The sequence below is a fragment of the Solea senegalensis genome, linkage group LG6, assembly GCF_019176455.1.
Source record: "Solea senegalensis isolate Sse05_10M linkage group LG6, IFAPA_SoseM_1, whole genome shotgun sequence".
Lineage (NCBI taxonomy): Eukaryota > Metazoa > Chordata > Actinopteri > Pleuronectiformes > Soleidae > Solea > Solea senegalensis.
In genome coordinates, this window is record NC_058026.1 from 8,447,438 (window position 1) to 8,469,351 (window position 21,914).

Genomic DNA, 21,914 nt, shown 5'->3' on the forward strand with positions numbered 1-21,914 from the left:
GTAATTATGAGTGTCTCGTCGCCGCTAAGGGAACTTTTACAGTCTTTATCAAATCCCGGCAGTGTAGACGGAGCTCAGAGAGATAACGTGAAACAAGAAAACCAAGAACATTGGAGGGAAAAAACTTTTCTCCCAAACTGAAAGACAGGCAGAGACTTTTGTTCTTCCCCTCTGGTGAAATATGAAAGCCCTCCTTTCTACCGACTTGTACATTTGGGGACTGATGGTTGTGAAGTGTATTGTTTATGATGCAGAGCTTCAAAGGCAGTATTTCACTGTTTACCTCTGTGCTTAGCGCTCAGTCTGAAGGTTGGCTGGGCCCAGAAGAAAAACATGATTGGAGGACAACTAAATCGATGAAAGGAGACGAGGGGGTGGGGGTTGTGATGAAAAGATGTTTTAAAAGATAAAAGGTGTGGGGGAAATTAAAAAGGGGTGAGGGAGTGGATTAAAGGGACGAAATATGAAAGACAAGAAAAAGGGGGACTGCACCAGGGGAAAGACTGGACAGTGAGAGATAATCGAAAAAGAGCAGGGTAAAAAAAAGGAAGAGAGAAACGCCGGGAGTCTCGGTTCTCAATTAATGTCCAGAGGCACTGATGAAAACGTTGTGCTTTAGCTAAAGGTCAGTGAAGGCAGGCAACACTGACTTCCTAATTAAGGATTCTCTTACAGAAAAAAGCAAAGCTGGACAAAAATGAAAGAATCAAAGAGGCCACACACACACAGTGTAATTATTGATATCACTGCACAGACAGCAGCAAATCCACATCAGTGTTTACAGGCTTTAGTAGATCAGAAAATACAAGCCAAAAGCCAAACATGCGTGTAATTGGCCAACGCACTCATCCGTGTTACACTACGTTACCAAGATTTGCCAGGAAGACACTTTTTTCCTGACCCGATATGTGGGATTCATTTCTGTGCTTGTGTGTGTGTGTGTTTGTCCTCACAAACAAACAAATGGAGTGAAGTGATAGACAAAAAAAAAGACAAACCAAAGGCATTAAAATCCACCATGGCGAAGAGTTCTCTCTTCTCCTGAAAGAGGTCTGAGAACGCAATAGATCCATCTTTTCAGAAGAGATATGGCTGTTTTACTGTAGTGGTATCCACAAAGCACAACACCGCTGGTTTTATAGAGGCTTTCAAAGTTGTTTGTGCTTGGTATCTGGCCTTGTTGGACACATTGGTGTGTAGAGGTAAAAAAGAACTGGGCTATTGGCTGATGCTGGTCTTTTTAAAGACAGCCACTTCTATTGATAGATTTAGCCTTTGTTGTCATTTTCACAGCCGGTATGGTCACATGAACTCACCGAACACACAAGCACGCATCATATTGACACCCTACCCTCAACCATACATTTAACAAACACACATTAAAAACACTGTGTGATTTTTAAAGAGAAGCGGGAGAAGGAACATCGATGTCACTGTAGATCAATGGCATCATATGAGACCACAAACCCAAGAACATGGAGGGAATTTGAATGGAAAAAACTTAACCCACTACTTCATTACGTCTAAAGTAAAGATGTCCTAAACTTTACTCATTTTGGGGAAATGTACAGAACATAATTAAAGATATTTTGGGATATGTAACACCTGCAAATACAGCAAGAACAAGCAGTCCTTGCAAGACTAAACCTGAACCACCCACTATAACCATCTTCGAATGAGTTGTTTTTGTGACTAAGTGAGAGAAATGGACGCGTAAAGAAAAACATGTGTCTCTGCTTACATTTCATGTAAGCAGAGACACATTTAAGTGAATGACTGCAATTTTGATTTCAACATAGCATACATTAGCTTACGGTGAAAATAAAGAGTCAGGATGAAAGAACTCTGTTAAAATAAGTACTCACAAACAAACGATGATCCACAATAATAATTACAGTCTGTAATTGTTTGCTAATTTCATAGATGTTGTTCATTTTCCTTTCCAATTAGTGGCACTGTTCAGACATAAATAAACCAAGGTTTATGTCATCTCTTTGAGCTCAATGTTCTCCACTGAGAGCATGTTATATATACTATAATTCACACAGTAATACACATAAAAAAACTCATTTGGCTTTTCGTTACAGAAATATCCACACATCAAAAAAAAAAAAGGTACTATATGGTGCAAATATTACAATGTCTTTTTCTGTCAAACATGAAGAAATACACTGGCCTGCGATTGATCCCTTTATCTTGTTTTTATCTGCACAGATACATTAAAAGGCTGCTGCTGTTCTGCTAAAAAAGCGAGACAACGCACACTTTTGATGGGTGTTTTTTTTTTTCTTCCCCTGCAGCTAAACCCATTAGCCTTCATCAAACCATCCTCTTCCTCACATCATTAGTGCTCATGCACACAAGTGTGTGTATGAGTAGTGCCAGTGTTGTCTCAGAAACAGAGAAAGAAATAATGGCTTCTTCTCTTAAATTAGCCAAAGTACAAAGGGGGGAAAAAAAAGAAGAGCGAGTGAGCGAAGAGGAGTGGGGATAATGTGTTTGTCCTACATTACAAATGTTTTAAGGGAAAAATAAATCCGCCTCCGCACACACTTTCCTACGCGCACCGACATTTGTTTTCATTGTGTTCTTTGTCCTTCGAATGATCAGTTTCAAAGAGAGGAATGACAGAAATGCTGCTACCGAGAATGTTCAGTTCAAAAACCTCTGTTTCTGAAAACACTACTCTAAAAAGCAAGGTTAGACAAAGGTGTAATGTGGGGGTGCACATGATTCGCGCACTAAGGGTTTGACCACATTTCCATGTGCCCTTCTACCATGCACACTCCCTCACTCTGGCACATTAATTTCTCACACGGCTAATTTCTGAATTGAGGAAAAAAATGACCTATAAACTTGAAAATCTACAAAACAAAAACATAACGGTGTTTGGATTCGTCTCCACAGGCTGAGAGGGCGTTAGAACTTGAAGAGCTCATTTCTCTGATTAGGATCTCATTCAGGGGGGAAAGGGAACTTGTGTGCTCTTCAACCTGACTGGTCTGCAGAACACATGCGTGTGTGTAGGCACACACGCACACACGCACACACACACACACTATCACAACATAGATTGATGCTCTTTATCAGGGTTTTTACCCTCTGATTTCGTCTTTTTTTTCTCAAGTTTGCCGTGTTCTCATCTCCTGTCATCAAAGATAAGTGGTGGTTATCAGAGATCCTGAAACCAATCACTCTCACTGCCCATTGTTGGCACTCTAATCCATTATATTTCTTTCACAGTCCGCGCCTTCCTGCTGTATTCAACCGCATCCCATTGCCTTTTTCACCTCACTCAACACATCTGCTGCTCTTCACAGTTCTTTTGCTTCTTTACAGGGATGTGGAAAGCCGTTGTATTTCAAAACTCAAATCAGTGACACTTTGCATGACAGTAGAGTAATAACATAGTACTAGTATGGAAATCATTTTGTTATAGCAATGCATTGTAATACCATCATATTTTGAATAACAATGGTAATAAAGTGGTTATAAGGAGATCATTTTGAAGCAATATCACATGGAGGTATCTATGAAAGTTGTGGATTTAAACTTAGCTTATACTTAAGCATGTTACTATGAATGAAAATTGAAGTTATCCAGAGGTAGTTTGTAGACAGGTGTTAGTATAACACAACTAGATAATAACATGTAAAGAAAAAAAGAATTAAAAAAAAAGGTAAACAACAACCAGTGACTTACATGCTTCCTGTGGCTGAGCTGCTGTCTGTGGGCAGAGAACCGTTGGAACGCTCCATCTGAGCCAACCTGAGAAAGAAGCCATCATCAGGGACTAAAACTTTTAAACACATTTAAAAGCTGTGAACATGAAGGTTTTTTAAAAACCTAGTCAAAATTATAAAAAATTTCCACATCAGTGCAGCAGGTGCACCCTTGGTACATCTACTTATAAGGACATCCGGGGTTGTGTGTTTATAGGTCACATATTCTGTCTTCTCATGTGTTAAAGTTATGATTAATTTTATATCGCATATTTCCTTTTTTTTATTAAATGGGAGCAGCGATAATTCACAACATAGACCGTTCTTATTTTATTTTTGTTCACAAAAACAGGCCAAGTGAACTTTGACGTATTTCCAAATGTCACCAATTAAATCCGACTTATATTAAAAATATGTTGTAACATAGTAATGGAAACATGCAGCCTAAATGCTGTGTTCTAAGGTATAAGTACTGATATCTGTGTTTCTTGGAAGTTGTCCAGCAGAGGTGTGACCGTGTCTGCAGGAGGATTTTTCTTGGTCACGCTAATGAAGCCGGTTCCTCTGATCAAAGCCTGTATTCATTAAACTTGTTACACAGCAGCAGGGTCATCCAGCAGATTAAAGATTTAACCCACATACCTTTCCTTTACGATAAAATTGAACGACAAAGGAATCTGGAGTGACGGTGTCCAGCGGTGCTACACTGAGTTAGAATCTCCTGAGTCTCGTTTAAATACTGTATGAGTTCCCCCATGCAGATCTATAAGGCACACTATAATCTACAGTGTCAGCATCTAAAGCTCGGTCAGAATTGTGATTTATACGGCTCGTGTCCGTGTCAGCGCCGATAAAACAGAGCGGTGAGAATCTGTGAGCGAAGGTTAATGGTGTGTGACCAATGAAGGTTACAGGGCAGACAGAGCTGTGTGGCATCAGAGGACCATTCCTGATTAAAGCCTTGTGTGGAAGGACACATCAGGGTCTGTTTTGACACAAACAACTGTTGTCCTCCTGGGAGAAGATAAGCTTTGGACTGATTGGAGATTAACTCCAAGGGGTAAGGGGAGATTTATGGAAAGAGAGATACTGGCGGACTTCAATGTTCTAATTTGTGTCAAAATCAAACATGACAGGTTTTTGGTCTCATTAGTTTGGTGCTGATGTTGATAATGATTAACTGCAGCTCACCCGCTGTGTTGACGTACACAACAGAATCATCTGAAGAAAAGCTACGTTTAATGTGGGTGGCAACAGGGTCTTTTTTTGAGTTTACTAAGTGACTAGACTTTTATGAAGTTTTCCATGTCATTATAAAATGATTAAGTGCTTTTGAGCAGCACCAAAACCAAATGAAATTATGAGATGTACTTTCCCAAGGTTTCAAAATGGAGGTTGTCTTTTATTTTTGGAATGATTCAATTACATGTGTGATTGTTCATGGAGCAATAATTTAGGATGAGGATTACCTCCGGGCTCAGTTCATCAGTGAGTGTATTTGGTTCTCGTTTCTCCACACTATGGTTTGTGTGCGATGAAAAACAACCCCCCGCGATGCATTAATATTGTCATGGCATTGGATTTCAGACAGACACAAAGGGATTATTTTCACATATAAAAGTCCATGGCCAAGAGGAAGGGAATTGGGCTTGTAACTGGAAGGTTAGTGGTTCAATCTCAGGACCCTGTTGGGTGCTTAGCCCCTGAGCAAAGCACCTAATCCCCCATTGCCCCCTGGGCGCAGATAAGTGCTGCCCCCTGGTCCTGTTGTTGTGTGTGTGTGTGTGTTCACTACTGGTGTGTAATAAGGATGGGTTAAACGCAGAGGACAAATTCACCATCACTAATTGGTGTGTGTGTAAAAATGACTAATTATATGGTCCTTTCAACACAGTATTAAAAAGCCTGTACTACAGAGGCACCTTGATATGCTTAGTTAAGTTTTACATTTGTATCTAATTTCACTTTCACAAATTAGATAAATTCTTGATGAAATTTCTAATATAGTCTCATACTTTTGTTTTAAATTGGTAAATGAAGCTGCAGTCATAGTACAGATATTATGTTTATGTATTATTGTTGCATGTATGTGTTTACATTTAAAAACATGACTTGTAACAATAAAAAACATGTTTTTTTTAGTGCTTCTGAAAAACCTTGGTATGACACTTAAAGTAATGAGGCTCCTTTTTTTATGTGCAACATTCAAAAGCTGTGTAGCACCTGACATGATGGGATGGTGGCTGGTGATTGAGATGCGTACCTGCTGGCATACTGCTCTATCCTGGAATGGGTGTCATCATGAGAGAACTGAGGTGACTGGGACAGCCTGGAAATGAAGGGTGTAATGGAGATGAATGAGATTCAGCATGCTCACACAGCCTCATTAGCACACTGATCCACAGGCACATGCACACGCAGTCGCTCGAGTGCAACCTAATGGCCCGTTACAACATCACCTAAAAAAAACAAATCTGACGATCCTGGAAAGAGAAATGGGAGAGCGGCGGGATGATCTACGGAGCGCTTGGATGGATTTTGACAGCCACTGTTGGCATGAGCAGCTGAATGCAAGATGGGTGCTCTAGAAAGGAAAAGGAGGTGACGGTTAGGAGACAGTGTGCGACTTTTTGTCGGGTGCATGTTCAGCCAGTGGATTAGGCAGGCAGGCAACATGCAGTGCAGTCGTGGCTTGGGTTGGTGTGATGAGGTAGGAGGAGACGAGCAGTGGGAGACGGGAGTATAAGAAGAAGGTGTTGTTTAAAAGGCATTCCAGTCTGTTTCCGGTGGCGTAGATACTCACTCGTACTGCTCCGGGCACATGCTGATGAGGGTGACAGGACTGTAAAAAAGAAACGGAGGGAAGGAGGGAAGGGGGAGTAGAGATACCACAGAAACAGTTGAGGGTCAAATCCACAAAAACAGGAAGGTCTGTGTCACAGCTGAGCGGCAGGACTCAACACACAGGGAAGGCACGTCAATCATTTAAACAGTCAATGTACAGTATGACAGCACACACACATGCACCCTTGGGAGTTTATGTAACACCTGGTTAAAAAGAGACAGATTGAAAGGGTCAAACATTGCTCAGAAACTATCCGACATCACTGCTTTCAGACTTCATTTCATAATTGTTGCTCTGCATACAGACTGATGTGGCCTCAGTTGAGTCTTTAATCTAATTTAACAAGTAACAAGGCACTGAAGCAACTGTCTTTAACAGTTCTGGACATAAATACCAACAAGTAGGAGGACAGAGACGTGTTTGCGTGTGGTTCCTCGTCTGTATTAATTGCATCTATTCCTAGAGACACGCGGCACAAAGTGTTAGTTGTAAACAGATGGGACGCTGTCAAATGCCAGAAACACAAGGAAATGTGTTGTTGTCATGGCGGGGGCTGGATAGAACTGGTTAGAGACCAGCCGAGGTAGACACATTCTGACGACATGTGCTTTTGTTCTCATGTTAACCACGGGGGGAAATTCAGAGGGACACACGTGTGGCGTGGTGGTTTCTCATCGCGAAGCAGCCAGAATAGTCACGCTTCTGTGGCTGTGAGAAGAATTTAAAATGTCACAGGGGATATAAGAGAGAAAAGAGTTTGGGGGGGAAGCGGGTGAAGCAGAATAATCTGGGTCGGCAGGGCGGACCGACTTAACTACGGTGAGCCGGAGCTGCAGTGTTTTATGTGCCCCCGATGACATCTTTGCCAGAAGGAACAGTCAGTGTGTTCCTTGTTTTGTTTTTTTGTTTTGTAGGAGCGATGACAGTTTTCATCTTTGCCAGAAGTTGATGGCACATTGTGAAGTGTAGATTGTTCTCCTGTAAAGCGAATTTGTCTTACCACCGTCCAGTGACATACCTTTAACCTTCAGATGGGTGCACTCGAGAAGAAGCAGACAGTAGTAAAGAGTAAAACAGGGTGGGACAAATGACTGAAAGAAAGGTGACCACAGCAGAGAGATGGAGGGGGGGGGGACGTGTTTGTGACGACAGCAGAGACCTTGGGAGCATTTGGGGTCTGACAAATGTGGCTGCATGTTGTGCTTGCTGAAGTATAATAACTCGGTGCAGTGCAGAGTTCTGCTCACAATTCATTTTTACAGGTATTGTGTGAAAAAAAAAAGGTTTGAAGAGGCTGAGCTGTTGTGTACAATCAAAACCCCTAGAAGCATGATCAGAAAAAAAGAGAAGCAGAGCACCCTGTCTGGCAAACAGGGTGATTTTTAAATGGTAACCTCAACTAAGCAATAAACACCCTCTGCAAGCTGTAAATCCTGCGCAGAGGGCCATGTTGCTTTATGAAGATGATGCACATAAACCTAGCACTTTAAATTATCTTTGGAAATAGTTTTCCACTTTAGAAAAGTTAGAACTCACTCAGACATGACTGAAGAAATCGCCAAAACATCTCAGTCTGGTGTCTCTTGTCATCTCTTTATGTCTTTGACAAGTGCATGTTTCACTGTGTGTTTGGAGCTTGTGATAGTGGGGGTGAGGTTTGACCCCAAAGGTGTTTAAAGTCAGTTTAGGTCATCACACTGTGGTAGTCACTCTCTCTCTCTCTGCTCTGTCTCTCATCCATTATCTCTGCCAACATCTGAGCAGCCGTTAAGTGAGTGAAATAGAGATATAGACATGTAAATAAATATGCTGGGTTTTTATTTAGATGCTTTTGTGTTTGCATGTGAGCATTTCCTGAACATACATATAAAATGTATGAATCATGCGATTTTAACTATATGAATATGATGAGTAGCTGGAAGCAAATACTCTAACTATGATTCCAGGGCTGCAGGATCATTATTATCATTACTGTTAACATTAATATAATAATTAGTTTTACAACATCTAATCTCTCCACCTCCTTCTGGTGGCTTTCTCTTATTCACTGTGATACTGAAAGGGCTTAGCGTATGTTTTGATTTGGTGCTATGAAAATTAAATTGAATTGATCAATAATTGGGTGATTGTGCTGCAAGAAAATCATGCAAATATAATCTATCACTAATCTATGACTTAGTACAGCATTGTGCGTTGTGGTAAGAAATAAATTAATATTATAATAAAGTAATATTACGAAAATGGCCACTTATTTCCAAATTTCCAAATGCACGTTTAAAGCCATTAACCGCTCCAGCGAGGAGGCGTCATCTCTCTGGTTATTAAGGATGAAAATGCAGAAAACAAACACCATTAGACTTGTTCTTTCAGTGTAATCAAATATAGCTGTGACGAATCAAAAACCTTTTCTGGCGTGAAATTAAGCAAATGTATGAGAGTGGGACAGCAAGAGTGGGTGGTGTTTTGCTCTCTCAAGGTGGAGGGAAACAGAGTGGGTGGAAAAAGAGAAAAAAATGATTTTAACAGCAGTAGGAATGAAAGAGACGGCCAGTGAGTGCATTAGAAAGGGCAATTATACTGCAGACAAGCTCATATCCCCTTCTGCTGCTGCAGAACAGTAAATTATAGCTTCTAAGAAGTTCCCTTTGTTAGGATGACCAATGGCGCCTGACAACACATTAAATGGGTTTGGGAGGATATTTTTAAAAAAAAACATGATTCTTAATATCCAAAGTACAAAGCAAGATAAAATTACATAATCCTGATATTCAGTGACTTAAACTGGGCACAATCACATTCTTATGACAAAAATAGCAGCAAATGTTGTGATGTTTATCCCAACCTGGATTAATCCTCTTTCTAAGCAAGAAGCACAGTCCACCTTGTTCCAATTACAGAGGAATTCAATTCAATTTAGGTCCCAATTTTCATTTGAGTGATATAAAAATGACGAGCTGTATGGTGAGCATTTTTAACACTAATCATACTGTATGTTTAAACCAGATTTTATAAATCTGCTTCTTTATATAAAGCTCTCCCTAGAGTAAACAGGCCAGTGGTAATATGTGGATAACTCACGACTCACAGGAGAAACCCAACACAATGAAATAAATGGGAATATAAACATAAAATAGTCCTAAATCTCCATCCTCTTCTGACTTGTTTTTGGAAAATATCTCCACGCAATTCCTCTATCTTTTAAAGACATACATCAGACAGACAGCACTGTAGGAGTCATTTTTCAGAGGCAGGGAAGTGAGAATGGAGTGAGGTGGGAGGTGTGGAGGAGGACAGGCAAGGATGGGAGGGACAAAAAAAAGGGAGCGCAATCCATCTGAGGTGACTGTGTGTGATGTCGGGGAAAATCTATGGAAAAGTGAACAGGTGAGTCACTCTGTGGGTGTGTTTGTGTGTGTGTGTGTGTGCACGCGTGGACTTTGAGAGCTCACTGTGCTCAAAAAGATACTTATATAGATTAAATGTCAAAAAAACACAAAAAAATAAAGTGTGACAGTCTCGGAGCACATGAGTCACAGCAATTAAAGCTCTGTCAAGCTGAAGAAAATTAATACTACATATCTTGTCACTTGAGTAATCTTGCCTCGGAGGCTAAATGAAAGTCTGTGCTGCAAAACAAGAGCATCAAGTTCGAGGGACATGATGAGAGGGGAGGTTCTAATAAAAAATCCTATTAAGTTGCATGTTGACAGTTTAGGGGCTGAAGTTTTTGGTGCTATTGTCAAAATATTTCTTGACCTCTACAACATCAACCCTGATGTAATAAACACAAAATCCTTGAAGCTACACAATAATTCTAATTCAAACATTCTCTGGATGTGAGTTGGCTAAAACTTGGCTTACTTGTACAAAAGTCCTGATTTATTACTTCCTTCTAATCTAACAACAGGATTAAAAGAGGTGTTTACTCAGAGTTCAGTGTTGGACCATTGTGACCAGTGTTGTAAGGTAACAAAGTATACTTTTTTACTGTACTTAAGTACAAAATTCATGTATCTATACTTTACTTATATTTCTAGCAACGTTTACTTTACATTTCCTAAATAACCTGTGTACTTTTTGTTTCTTCTAACTATCTTTGTTACCCAAATATAATCAGAAGAAGAGTTGGTAATGGTCTGTATTTATATAGAGCTTTTCTATTCTTGATGAGCAGCTTTACACTACAGTTTTGACATTCACACACTTCAACATGGGGTTAAGTGTCTTGCTCAAGAACACAAATAAACTTGCACAGCCAGGAATTTAACCCACAGCCTTCCAGTTGAAAGACAACTCGCCCTATTACTGAGCTACCATGGCTCAACTCCAACTCCTCACTTTTTTAATACTTTTACTTCGAAAACTTAGTACATACATTACTTTTGATACTTAAGTACAGTAAGTACTTTAAGACTTTTACTCAAATAATATTATAAAAAGTGACTTCAACTTCTATCAAAGTCATTTTCTGGTAAGATACTCAAGTATCCATTTTTTGGTACCGTATACAAGACTGACTGTGACTAAGCAACAACTGCTTTCTGTGCAGAAATCATGGATGTGATTTCAAAATTGTTATAGACACACACTATGCTTTCAATGTGACTTTGAGTGACATGTAGAAATCTGAAATGTCACCTGTAGGACATAAATCTAATAAAACTTTATCGTACATCAGGTAATAGGATCACCGCTGTTCTGATTCACAAAAAAAGGCTCAGCGTTACTTACGTTTCCATGTTGTCACCTTCTAAAACCGTCTGCACTGGCAGGTAACCAAGGCGAGGATGTTTGGCAAAGTACTTCTTAGACCGGAATTTATTCTTCAGCACTTTGGTGAAATCACGCATGTCTTCCCCTGATGTCGTCTGTGAACACGGCAGAGAGAAAGTTAACTTATTGTTGTGTGCGCACGCTCACACACACACACACTCAGAAGGTACATTTGTGTAGCAGAGAAAGTGTTTTGTTAATTAGGCATTTAGCTGAGGTGTTCCTCCTGCCTCGCAAACAAACAACAAACAGTCTGACCAGCGGGTGAGAAAATCCTTTTGAGGATCCAGACAACAACCGCTGAACACAAACACGCAGATTAATACACAACTCACACTGTGAAAACCCAATACACACAGACTGTGTATTGGGTTTGCATGATTTACTGACTACTGCAAACAATTTAAGTCGGTGGATGAGAAAACCAAAAAGCAATTACAGAAAAATTACACTGAAGCTGGGGACAAATCTATGTGTTTTTGCATACGTTGCTTCCTTTTTGGTTCAACTTTAATTTTTAACATTTTTAAGTACTGTGAAAAGGTCTCAGGGCACCACCAGATTTGTTGTTTTTATGTCTGTCAATTCTGTGATCATTGATATTTGGATTTGGATATGACTGTTGTATTTTAACAAGCTGACAACAAGTTTAACTCATATAACATGTGTACGTGATGCTCAAGCATGTCTTGAACAACCCTGGCATAAAACAGGTTTTTCAGACATATAGTAGGATAAACACAAATTTGAACAATAACATTAATTAAGGTTCCACTCCAGGTTGAAGAGTGTAAGGTTATGAAGGTCACACTAAATACTTGCCACTTTAAGCCGTAGAAGCAGTTTATTTTGTTTGGTTTTCAAGAAAATGTGGTTATCGTAAAAAGCCTACATGTAAAACAACAAATCTAATGGTGGTTTAAGGCTTTTGCACGGTACTGTAGCTACTACACTCAAAAACTAAATCATAACTATACAGAAATTGAGAACAGGTGAGAAAGAGACAAGTGTGGGTGTGACAGATGTAATGTCAGGTGTTTTTTTTGTAGTGATATGATGTCAGACCCCGTGGACACCTGGTTGTCCCCTGATAATGTATAGACAGCAAAAAGGCATGACTCATGAGTTTAACTAAAGCAACATCTCGTCTTGGGAAAGGTAAAAACATTGAAATTACAGCGATCAATACAGCACAACATCAACTTTGTCTTAATCAATATCACTAACAGAGTCCATTGGAACTATGAAAGTGCCATGCCAATAAAAAACTAAAACCCAATAATAAAAAAAAGCAATATTGTGGCCATAAACTAAAGCGTACGACAGGGATGAAAGAACAAATCTCATTAAAAGGCAGCACTGAGTTTCCCAAAAGCCACAATCCATCTGTAAGTCTGCAAAACCTACTCTTGTACCATTATTATTCAATATGGACTCTATATTTTCAGAAACATTAAGTGGAAATGCAATTTGGACTGAGCACTGGGAGAGAGGTAAATATGATTATAGCAAGTAGTAATTTTACAGAAAACAAAAACATTAAAAGAGAAACTTGCACTTAAAAGTTGCTGAATAAAGTGGACTTGACTTGAGATGAGTTTTGAGGAACTACAGATGTTAGTCTTGGATATAATAGTAAGAGTTTGGAACTCGGCGACCAAATCTTGTTCAATACAGCTCTGTTAAGAAGCTTGACACCGTGACACCTTGTGATGATGATTCCCTTCATACTACAGATTGACTCACGCTGTGGTGTGGCCATTCTTCAAAGCAGCGGTGATGCCGACAGACGAGGAGTTCAAATATTCATTTAATCGTTCTTTTGTCTCTTGGTCTCAGTCCTTTCATGAGCAATTTTCTCGACAGCACTTCACCTTACTGTTCTGTTCTGTAATTGTAGCACTTTTGCTACGATAATTTAAAAATTCCTACTGTCATACAGTGGGTTGTCATGTGCAGATATGTGAGATAAAAGTCAATTACATGGTTAAAGTCAAGGTGAAATTCTGAACCAGTCTCTGAAGTCATTGCGTGTTTTATTCCTTTTTTTTCTTTTTTTAAATTGACAATCACCTGGAAAACCTGGGTGATTAACTACGGAGCAATGGTAGGGTCATGATGGGAAATACTTCCATTGAAATATTTTTGCATTCCCTTGCAACATGTTGGTGTTCCTTTGCAATACTTTTGCGTTCTATCACAATGACTTTTGTGTTTCCTCCCCGACTCTCCCTCAGACAGCCCTGCCTGCTCCCCATGCCTGAGTCAACCTTTTCTCCCTCACGCACTCATACTCATACACTACAAATAAACTAGTCCATGTGTTGTATTGCGAGGGAACTGTGCTCCGTTCATTGCAGCCATTTATTTGTAGCTCCATTTATTGGAGACGTGGATCTGGCCCGGGGCAGGGGGTCACGGGGAGCTCCGGGGAGGGAAAACTATTGTGAGGAAACCCAAAAAGTATTTTGAGGGAACATTTGGTATAAAAGAATCTCCCACCAAGACCCTACCAGCGCTCAGTAATGATCATTCCCTACAGCAAAGGTGTAATCTTGCCGCAATATTTAAGTGCGTGTTGCTGCATTAAAGCTGAAAGATAAAGTAACTGTCAAAGTTGCAGCGAGCAGCTGTTGAGCATCTTAAGAACGATCACAGCTCCCTGCAGCTGCTCCTGCAAAGGCAATATTCATCCCATTTGTAAAATTGAGAAAACAAATTAAAAGACAAAAGCAAGAAACATCACCACTCCAGTCAGTCAAAATTTGATGTTCGGCAACACTGAAATGAGTTGGCTCGCAAGTGTGCGATCATAACTGAGAACGAAAGCTATCTTCAATTTCTCCAAGCTCTCCCTTTTCTAATATTCTTCTCTCTGCGCAGTCGTAAAAAGAAGTATAGCTTCCTTGCAGAAATTATAAAAAGACCTCAGAGAGCCATGACCATTTTACCATTTGTTCACGCAAATTCAAATGGACCTGTCTGAGAGCGAGGTCTGTCGAGAGAGAGATGATGGTTGGAACGAGTCGGAGAAATCAACTGCATAATAGTCAGGAAATGTTTGGAAATAAAAAATGATTTTTCAATACTGAAAGTGATGAGAGCAAGTCGCTGGCTTATATGTGACATTAGAGAGGGACAGTTTATGTGAATGATGGGGTAGGCAGTGACCACAATCTGTCAGTGTTGCATGAACGTGTGTGCTTTCATTAAGGGGATGAGCGATATGGAATGAGCTGCTTAAAGAATGCGTGTGTCCAAGTGTGTGCGTGTGTGTGTGTGTGTGTGTGTGTGTGTGCGTGTGTTGCTGCCTCACCGGTGTGCAGTACTCCACCATTGGGTAGTTGAGCTTGTGGCCTTTGGCGGTGCGCCCAGAAAAGAAGCAGCTCTGACAAATGTCGTAGTTGAAATGCTTCAGACTACGATACCTAAAGGGAGATAAGGGGGGGAGACAGCGAGGTGAGATGAGTTAGTTGAGTTGGGAAAGAGGTAGTGAGAGTCGATGGTTCTTTCATGTCCTGTGTGTGTGTGTGTGTGTGTGTGTGTCATGCAACATAGTGACAGCGCAAGGCAACAGCACTCCAGGAAGCCTCGGCATAGCCTGGAGAAGAGTTCTAAGTGTTATAATACTACATATGGCAGTGTGTACGCTCACGCGCGCGCACATTAACACTCTCTCCTCAAAACGCTGAGGGTGTGAGAGACAGTTGGATTTACACCAGAACACGGCATCATGACAACAGCTGTCAGGAAGTCGTCCTCAGCAGCAGCAGCTGTAGCCAGAAAGCCATTTAACGGCTAAATTGAGATGGGAGCCTTTCAGACATAAGAGCGTAATACTTTTATCTTTCTCACAGCTCCAGCTCTCTCAAGGTTAGCAGACGGATGTGCGACAAGACAGAGTCATATATCAAAGGACGCAACAGCGCACACGGCAGCGCCGAGTCACATGCGTCGTTACGTGCTGACAGAGGCATCGTTAGGCCTGCGCGTATGAGGCTTCAGCTCCCGACGTTTAATGAGTAGCTGAGGTGTTGCACCTGAGCACATTCAAGTACAAATTGGGACTCAGGGTCATCTCACCTACATCTACAATTCTATCTGTCATTCTTTTCATGAAGTAAAGTAGAGACAATAACAGGTTGTTGATCAAAGTTGCAACTGAGAGAGAAGGAGACTGGGACTGTCATAGCTATTCATGATAAAACATATTTCCAATGACAGCAACACAGCAGCCACTTTGACAGGTCAGATTGGGAAAATCACTCAGGTGTGAAGCTTTAAACTGTTACTTCAATGATGACGATGTGAATAAAACATCGCGTTAACTGTGCATTAGCTACAGCTGCATCTCGGCATCATCATCACAACACAGACCTGTCAGATTAATAATGCATTTATTGATGGATGGGTTCCATTTAGCTCGCTCAGTTTCAGTGGCAGAAGCTTTTATTTTCTTAATTAAAGAAGAAGTAAATCTGTGACTGTGGCACACGCACAGAACAAGTTTGCATGACTGCCCAGGAAATGGTGCACATGGTTCTATGGCTTGTTGACTTGACATATAACACATCATCCGACACTTTTGAGTGCTTTCATTTTCTTTAATTGTTTTTGTTTGTTTGTTTGTTTTTGTGATGATCCCATTTCCTGTGCCACAGACAAAACATGGCTACTCCACACAAGGTAAATTGCCTGGTATAACTCAATTGCTGTCATGCCTGGGGACCACATAAAATGCCTGCTCTGCATTTTCCATCCTATTTTCTTCTGCTGTTCCATCTCTCTCTCTCGCTTTCTCTCATCGATCACTGACAGAACCTGAGGGACGTGTACTTCATCAAATGTCTGACTGCATTTCTCTTTCTGCTGGCAAAGCACTGGATCAGAAAGAGACAATTCTGCCACCCACCTTCACTGAGCATTGTGTTATCCACAGACACAGAAAAAAATCCTTTCAGGATCATCAGTGAAAAAATTCATCTTTGTGATATATTAATGTTAAACATTAACACATACGCCTGACAACCTGAAGTCACAGCCGTAATGTGTACTTGTATTTGTCACCTCCCCAGGACTCTTTCTGGCAAAAACACTGACCTATGGTTAAGGTGAGGGATAGTGCTTTTTTTGGATTGTCTAAAAAGTAAAAAAAAAAATGAATGGAAGTCAATGCAAGTCCTTAAACGACAGCTGCGCCATCCTGTGTGTGCGTGTGCTTTATCGTGGTGCCTGCATAGTATCAGCGGGTGATGTGTCATGGACTGTTTGCGAAGCGACCAGCTCCTACTGAACTTTGTGAATGTGGCCCTGTGTGTGTGTCTGTGCACGTCTCGTTGTTTGTGAAGATGTGTGTCTGTGTGTGTGTGTGGGTGCTCCACTGCAAACCTCTGGATGGTATTTAGTCAGTGGTGTATTAACTGCTGACATTTAGATAAATGCCTGCCCTCTAGAGCAGATCTGCCCTTTATGCTCAACAAGGAGCGAACAATACAAAACAGAACCATATTCGAGGTGAGTGTGTGTGTGTGTGAGTACATGTGTGTTTGGTCTGTTACATGTTGATGACTTGCCACCTCTATTTAATTCTAGCTGTTCTGCAAATGCTAAATTAAATGCTAAATGAGCTTGGGTATCTCAGTGTGTGTGTGTGTGTGTGTTTACCTAAAACCAACAATAGGACACTCTTTGCAGATGTTACACTTTGCCTGATGTTTTGCCGTCTCTGCAGCAGCAACCCTGTGCAGCACAGGAAGCCAAACCATGGACTGAGGCTCCAGGTGCATCCAGTCGACAAAGTGCCTGGGCTCCAGCTCCACCTTATTGGTCACCTGGTCATTGGAAGAAAAAAAAAAAAAGAGACATGGCTTAAAGTAAGTGAGAAGGTCTTTTAAATCCAAAGTTTAGGGACCACGGGAAGTTCACATTCCAACAAAAGTTCAACAAAGAGAGATGACAAACTATAAAACGTGGCAGAAAAACATGCACAACACCATTCCAAGAAAATGCAGTAACTCTTTGCTTGTTACCGTAGGTGTAATAAAAATGCAGGCAAATTTAAGATGACCGTACATATTAAAGTGACACTTCTCTCTGGCATATTAAAGCCTTGAATTATGGACTGGACTAAATAACTTTCTCAAGCCTCTTATTCATGTTTTATTAGTTGAAATACTGTTAAATAAACACTGATTTACTTCAACACCCTTGCTGCCCTTGTCCTTAATGTCTGAAGCTGTGTTGTTAGATAGCAGCCATATTGCTCTGCACAAGTAGCTATGAAAGACACCCGCTGCTGCACCACAGCTGCTGTCAAATTTTGGAGTCCGTGTGTATTCAACCAGTACTTGCACAAAGTCGTGTTTTAAAGAGTTTGAAAAAGAAACAACAACGTGTCCATTTTCAACCAAACACATGTAATTACAGGTGATAACAAGCACATTTTTAAAACATCAGCTGCAGGTAAAAGCGTCAAACATCGCTGTTGTTACCACTGAATAAATCAAAGACAACATTTCCATCATCCCTGACAGGCAGAAAGGGCAGCGAGCAGAGCAAAGGGGTTGAATATATTTAAGATAAGATGAGAGAATAATCAAAAGGAATAGAACATGCACGTGTGTGTATGTGTGTGTTTTCGCCTGATGCCTCTTCAAGGCTAACAGTGTGTAAGCCTGTAAATTGTCAGGTTTTATTAGCATATCCTTCTGAAAATAAATCGATACAACTCAAACTAAAAGGAAGCACATCGAAACCTGAAAACGGGGATTGGCTTATTGAATTCATATTCACAGTTGCTTCTCCAAAAACAACATTCATCAGTGAGTTTCGGTGTGAGCATGTGTGCCTGGTGCTGCTGACCCAAATGTATTCATAGCACCAAAATATCAAACATGTACCAAGTGTTTGCATCAAATATTCATCTAGATCCCTACTTTCCAACTTTCTAAACTTTGACGGTATTTCTTGTGCAGCTGCCCATGTCTAAACATGATGACGGGTTTAATTTATTTTTAATGTTTATAATCATGTTTTTAATCCTTTAAGTTAAGTCAACTTTGAAATGACAACTTGCTTTTGACTTAGGGCTGTGCAATTAATTGAAAAGTGCATTTCAATTATAAAAATAACGCATTTAATGTCGTAATGGTGTCTGACTTCTCGTCCTGCTTGTCATCCGGCAAAAATAGAACGCACACATTCAGTGGAATCCCCGGGTTAAACAAGCAGGATGAGTAAAGATATATATATATATACATTCATACATATATGTGTATATGTATGTATATATATATATATATATATATATATATATATATATATATGTACAGTATATGTACATATATGTACATATATATGTACACATCAGCAGTGGAGACTAAATCCATACTGTAATAATACTCTCAAATCACTCTACAGTCACTAATCAACAAGTAAATGCTCTTCAGTAACCCACCGGGTTGTTTCATTTGGGACAAAGAACACATGAAAAGGTCATAAAGTTCCCAATTTGGAATTAAAAACACCGCCAAAGAAACTTTCCAAATCATCCTTCCATTTGACCTTCACCAGTAAAATCAGAGCACCTCTCAATCTACTCTTTATCTACGTCAGTCTGATCATCATCATCTTCCTTTCCTCCTGCTTGTCATCTAACTGCAGAATTATAGCTCTTACATAGTAATTACTGCTGGGGAGAAATTGCAGAGAGTATGTCTCTATAGACGGATGGATGGATGGATGGGTGGGTGGACAGATGGATGGATGGATGGATGGATGAGGCAGTGTGACAAAAGACCAGTGAAGGGGCCATATTTATTGCAGGGTGCAACCTGTTCATCATCAGCCCATTAAAATAAATGGACTGAGTGATTGCACTGTCACTGGCAGGGCAGACTGAAACACAGACGGAGACAGGGTTTTGTGTGTATGTGTGTGCACATGCTTTTGCTTGTGTGTGTGTGTGTGTGCATGCTTTTATTTGTTACCTCTTTGGGACCTTTTCTGGCATAAACTTTGTCAGGACCAGTCGTCAACATGGAGACCAAAACCTGGTCCTAATGAGGCAGAACCCAATTTCTGAAGTACTGGTAAAATTTATGGCTAATTTGTGAACTGTGATTAAGTTAAAGTTGGGGCTAATCAGCAGTTTGTGCATGTGTTTGTGCATATACACTTTCCTCTGTGTGCCTGTGTGTATTAATATGTCATAAAGGTAGTGAATTCTAACCAAAGTGGCAAGGTGTTTGCCCCCCTGCTGCCTTTTTGCATCATTTTGAGAAAAGAAAAGCTAAAGAGAGACAAGGTTTAAAACTGCCTCTCTCTGCTATTTTGGGGGGATGCAGCACAGGGAATCAGGGTAATTTATAGCTTCCTAATTTTAAAGTTTGGCATTTATGACTTCCAAAGCACGAGCCAGGGGAGAAAGGGAGAGGAAAAATGAAACAGTGATCCCAAGGGATGAAGACATCATTAAATGCCAGTAACGTCTAGAGATAAACCTAGTGAAAGTGGTTAGCTGGCTGCAGTAAAACACCAGAGGACAGGCAGCAGACGCCTTGGGGCCGTTTGAGGCTCCAAGATTGGTCAGCAAAGCTTAAATTTTAAATCACTTTCACAGGCCGGAGAGTGGCCAGTGGTAAATGGCTGTGAAATGGCAGAGAAGACTGAGGTACTTAATGACCATTAGATTTCTGGGAAGAGGCATCACAGTACTGATTACTTTCCAAAAACTATTATCAGTTATGTGGCCATTTCAAATTAGGCTACTTTGAACTGAGGGCTGTTACCAGTTTTGCAGTAGATGACAGAACAACTGTGAGTGAAATTAATAAAATTCTAATAGGAATGTGAATGCAAAGGTTAATGTATTTGTGTGTTGTTGTTGCTTTTTAGACTTTATATGTGAGACGTTTTTTTATTGTCTTTTATTGATTTTTATCACAGCACTTTGGCCAAGCGTGTTGTTCTTAAAAGTGCACTATAAATAAAGCTGGATTGGATGGAGGATTAATTGATTACTCCTTGGGGATATACAGGAATTAATGAATCTTTTTGTCAATACTGTCAATTCAATGTGTAAATAGACACTATATTGTGGTCACTGCATCTAAAATAAAACAGCCAGCAGAAACCCACAAAGCTTCAGCTCCCAGAAATGGTCGAATACCTAAAGACTGATTCCAACTCAACTTAACATAACTTAATATAATTAAAAACGAACATAGTTTGTGTAGTGTAGTCCTAACATACTGCGTTTTCAGTGAGAATATGTTGAAGTGACATTTATTATGAAGGAAAATCATTTCTTTCAACAACAATGGTGACAGCCCATCATTCGCCACACTGTCAGTAGATGTGCGTGAGCTCAGTGAAGGACATACGTGCTGGAAGCAGCTGCGGACGCTGGGTTCGATGTTGGAGCCTCCGAAGGCGGCCACCTCCCCGAGCTGCTTCGGGATCTGGATGGCCTCGTGGAGCAGAAGTCCAAGCTGCCTCTGGTCACACGTGTCACCTGCTGATGCAACCTGGCTGAAGAGGTCTGAGGGGGAAGAAAAGGAGGCATATAGTTAGAAGATATGGCGGAGGTATAAATATACTAGATGCAGTAGTAGAAAGAGTATCAGCAAGCAGGGAGTGGGAGGCAAAGTGTGTATACTGTATGTGTGTGGGGGGTGGTAGAGAGGACACATGAAAAAGATGCTTTTTTTTTTATCTTCCCGTCTCACTTCTTGTATGCAAAGATCTTTCTCATCTCCCTCTTATCTCTCTGCCTCCATCTCTCCACCACATCCTCGTAAAGACTGACAGACCAGTAATAGACGGACAGGGAACTTATTTACTCAGTTTTATATATCTCAGATGAAGTTATGAAACATATCCAGGGCTCAGGCACCAACTGAGCAAAAAGAGGAGAGAAAGGCAATGCAGAGAAAGAGAGGAGGGTGAAACGGAGGGCATGACAGGTCTTTCTGCTCCGCTTGCATCTGACTTTGATCTCTGTGTGAGGCCTTGTCCTGATGCCAGCTCCTGATGTGTGTATGTGTGTGTGTGCCTCTATGTGACCCCCTTACTCCACACACACACACACACACACACGTCATAGCATCTGACCAATCAACCCCCACATCTCCAACTCTCTACTTTCTACTACAAGATTAAATTTGACATACGCAAATGGGAGCATGCCTGGTCAAGTGTGTGCTAGAGTTTGTGTGTGTGTGTGCGCGCGCGTGTGTGGTGTTGTGTAGCTTTATGCATGGGTGTGACAGACAATGAGACTTTAAAATAGTAAAGAAGTAGGGACGCAATCAACCGTGCTTGATACCATTCTCAGGCTAATAGAAACTGCCAGTGGAACGAATAGGCTCAGGGATGGAGTCCATGACACGGGCAAGAGAAAGGGTGGGGAAGGAGGAAAGGGGGAGGAAAGAGTAGAAGAAGCAGTAAGCAAGATAGGATGTAAGACAAAGTGGCACTGTTAGATGGATGAGCAATGGTGTCAGTGGTGACAGGCAGAGGAAGAGAGAGAAACGGAGGGATAAAGCAGCAGAAACAAAGGAGAAGGGAAAAAC

The 21,914-nt window shown here is 40.7% G+C and overlaps 1 protein-coding gene across 3 annotated transcripts in view; it reads right to left on the reverse strand.

The window, feature by feature from the left end:
• The window catches only part of LOC122770816 (utrophin-like), a 66,169-nt gene that overhangs the window by 12,798 nt on the left and 31,457 nt on the right, over nucleotides 1-21,914 (reverse strand). For 2 of the 3 annotated variants that reach the window (XM_044027951.1, XM_044027950.1), the window contains 7 exons: nucleotides 20,724-20,881; nucleotides 17,005-17,171; nucleotides 14,657-14,768; nucleotides 11,299-11,435; nucleotides 6,526-6,564; nucleotides 5,986-6,051; nucleotides 3,703-3,768 (listed from right to left, as the gene is read on the reverse strand). In XM_044027951.1, coding sequence (XP_043883886.1) covers nucleotides 3,703-3,768; nucleotides 5,986-6,051; nucleotides 6,526-6,564; nucleotides 11,299-11,435; nucleotides 14,657-14,768; nucleotides 17,005-17,171; nucleotides 20,724-20,881 — 745 coding nt within the window. The remainder of the gene's footprint in view (nucleotides 1-3,702; nucleotides 3,769-5,985; nucleotides 6,052-6,525; nucleotides 6,565-11,298; nucleotides 11,436-14,656; nucleotides 14,769-17,004; nucleotides 17,172-20,723; nucleotides 20,882-21,914) is intronic. The other variant, XM_044027949.1, reaches the window with a different exon arrangement.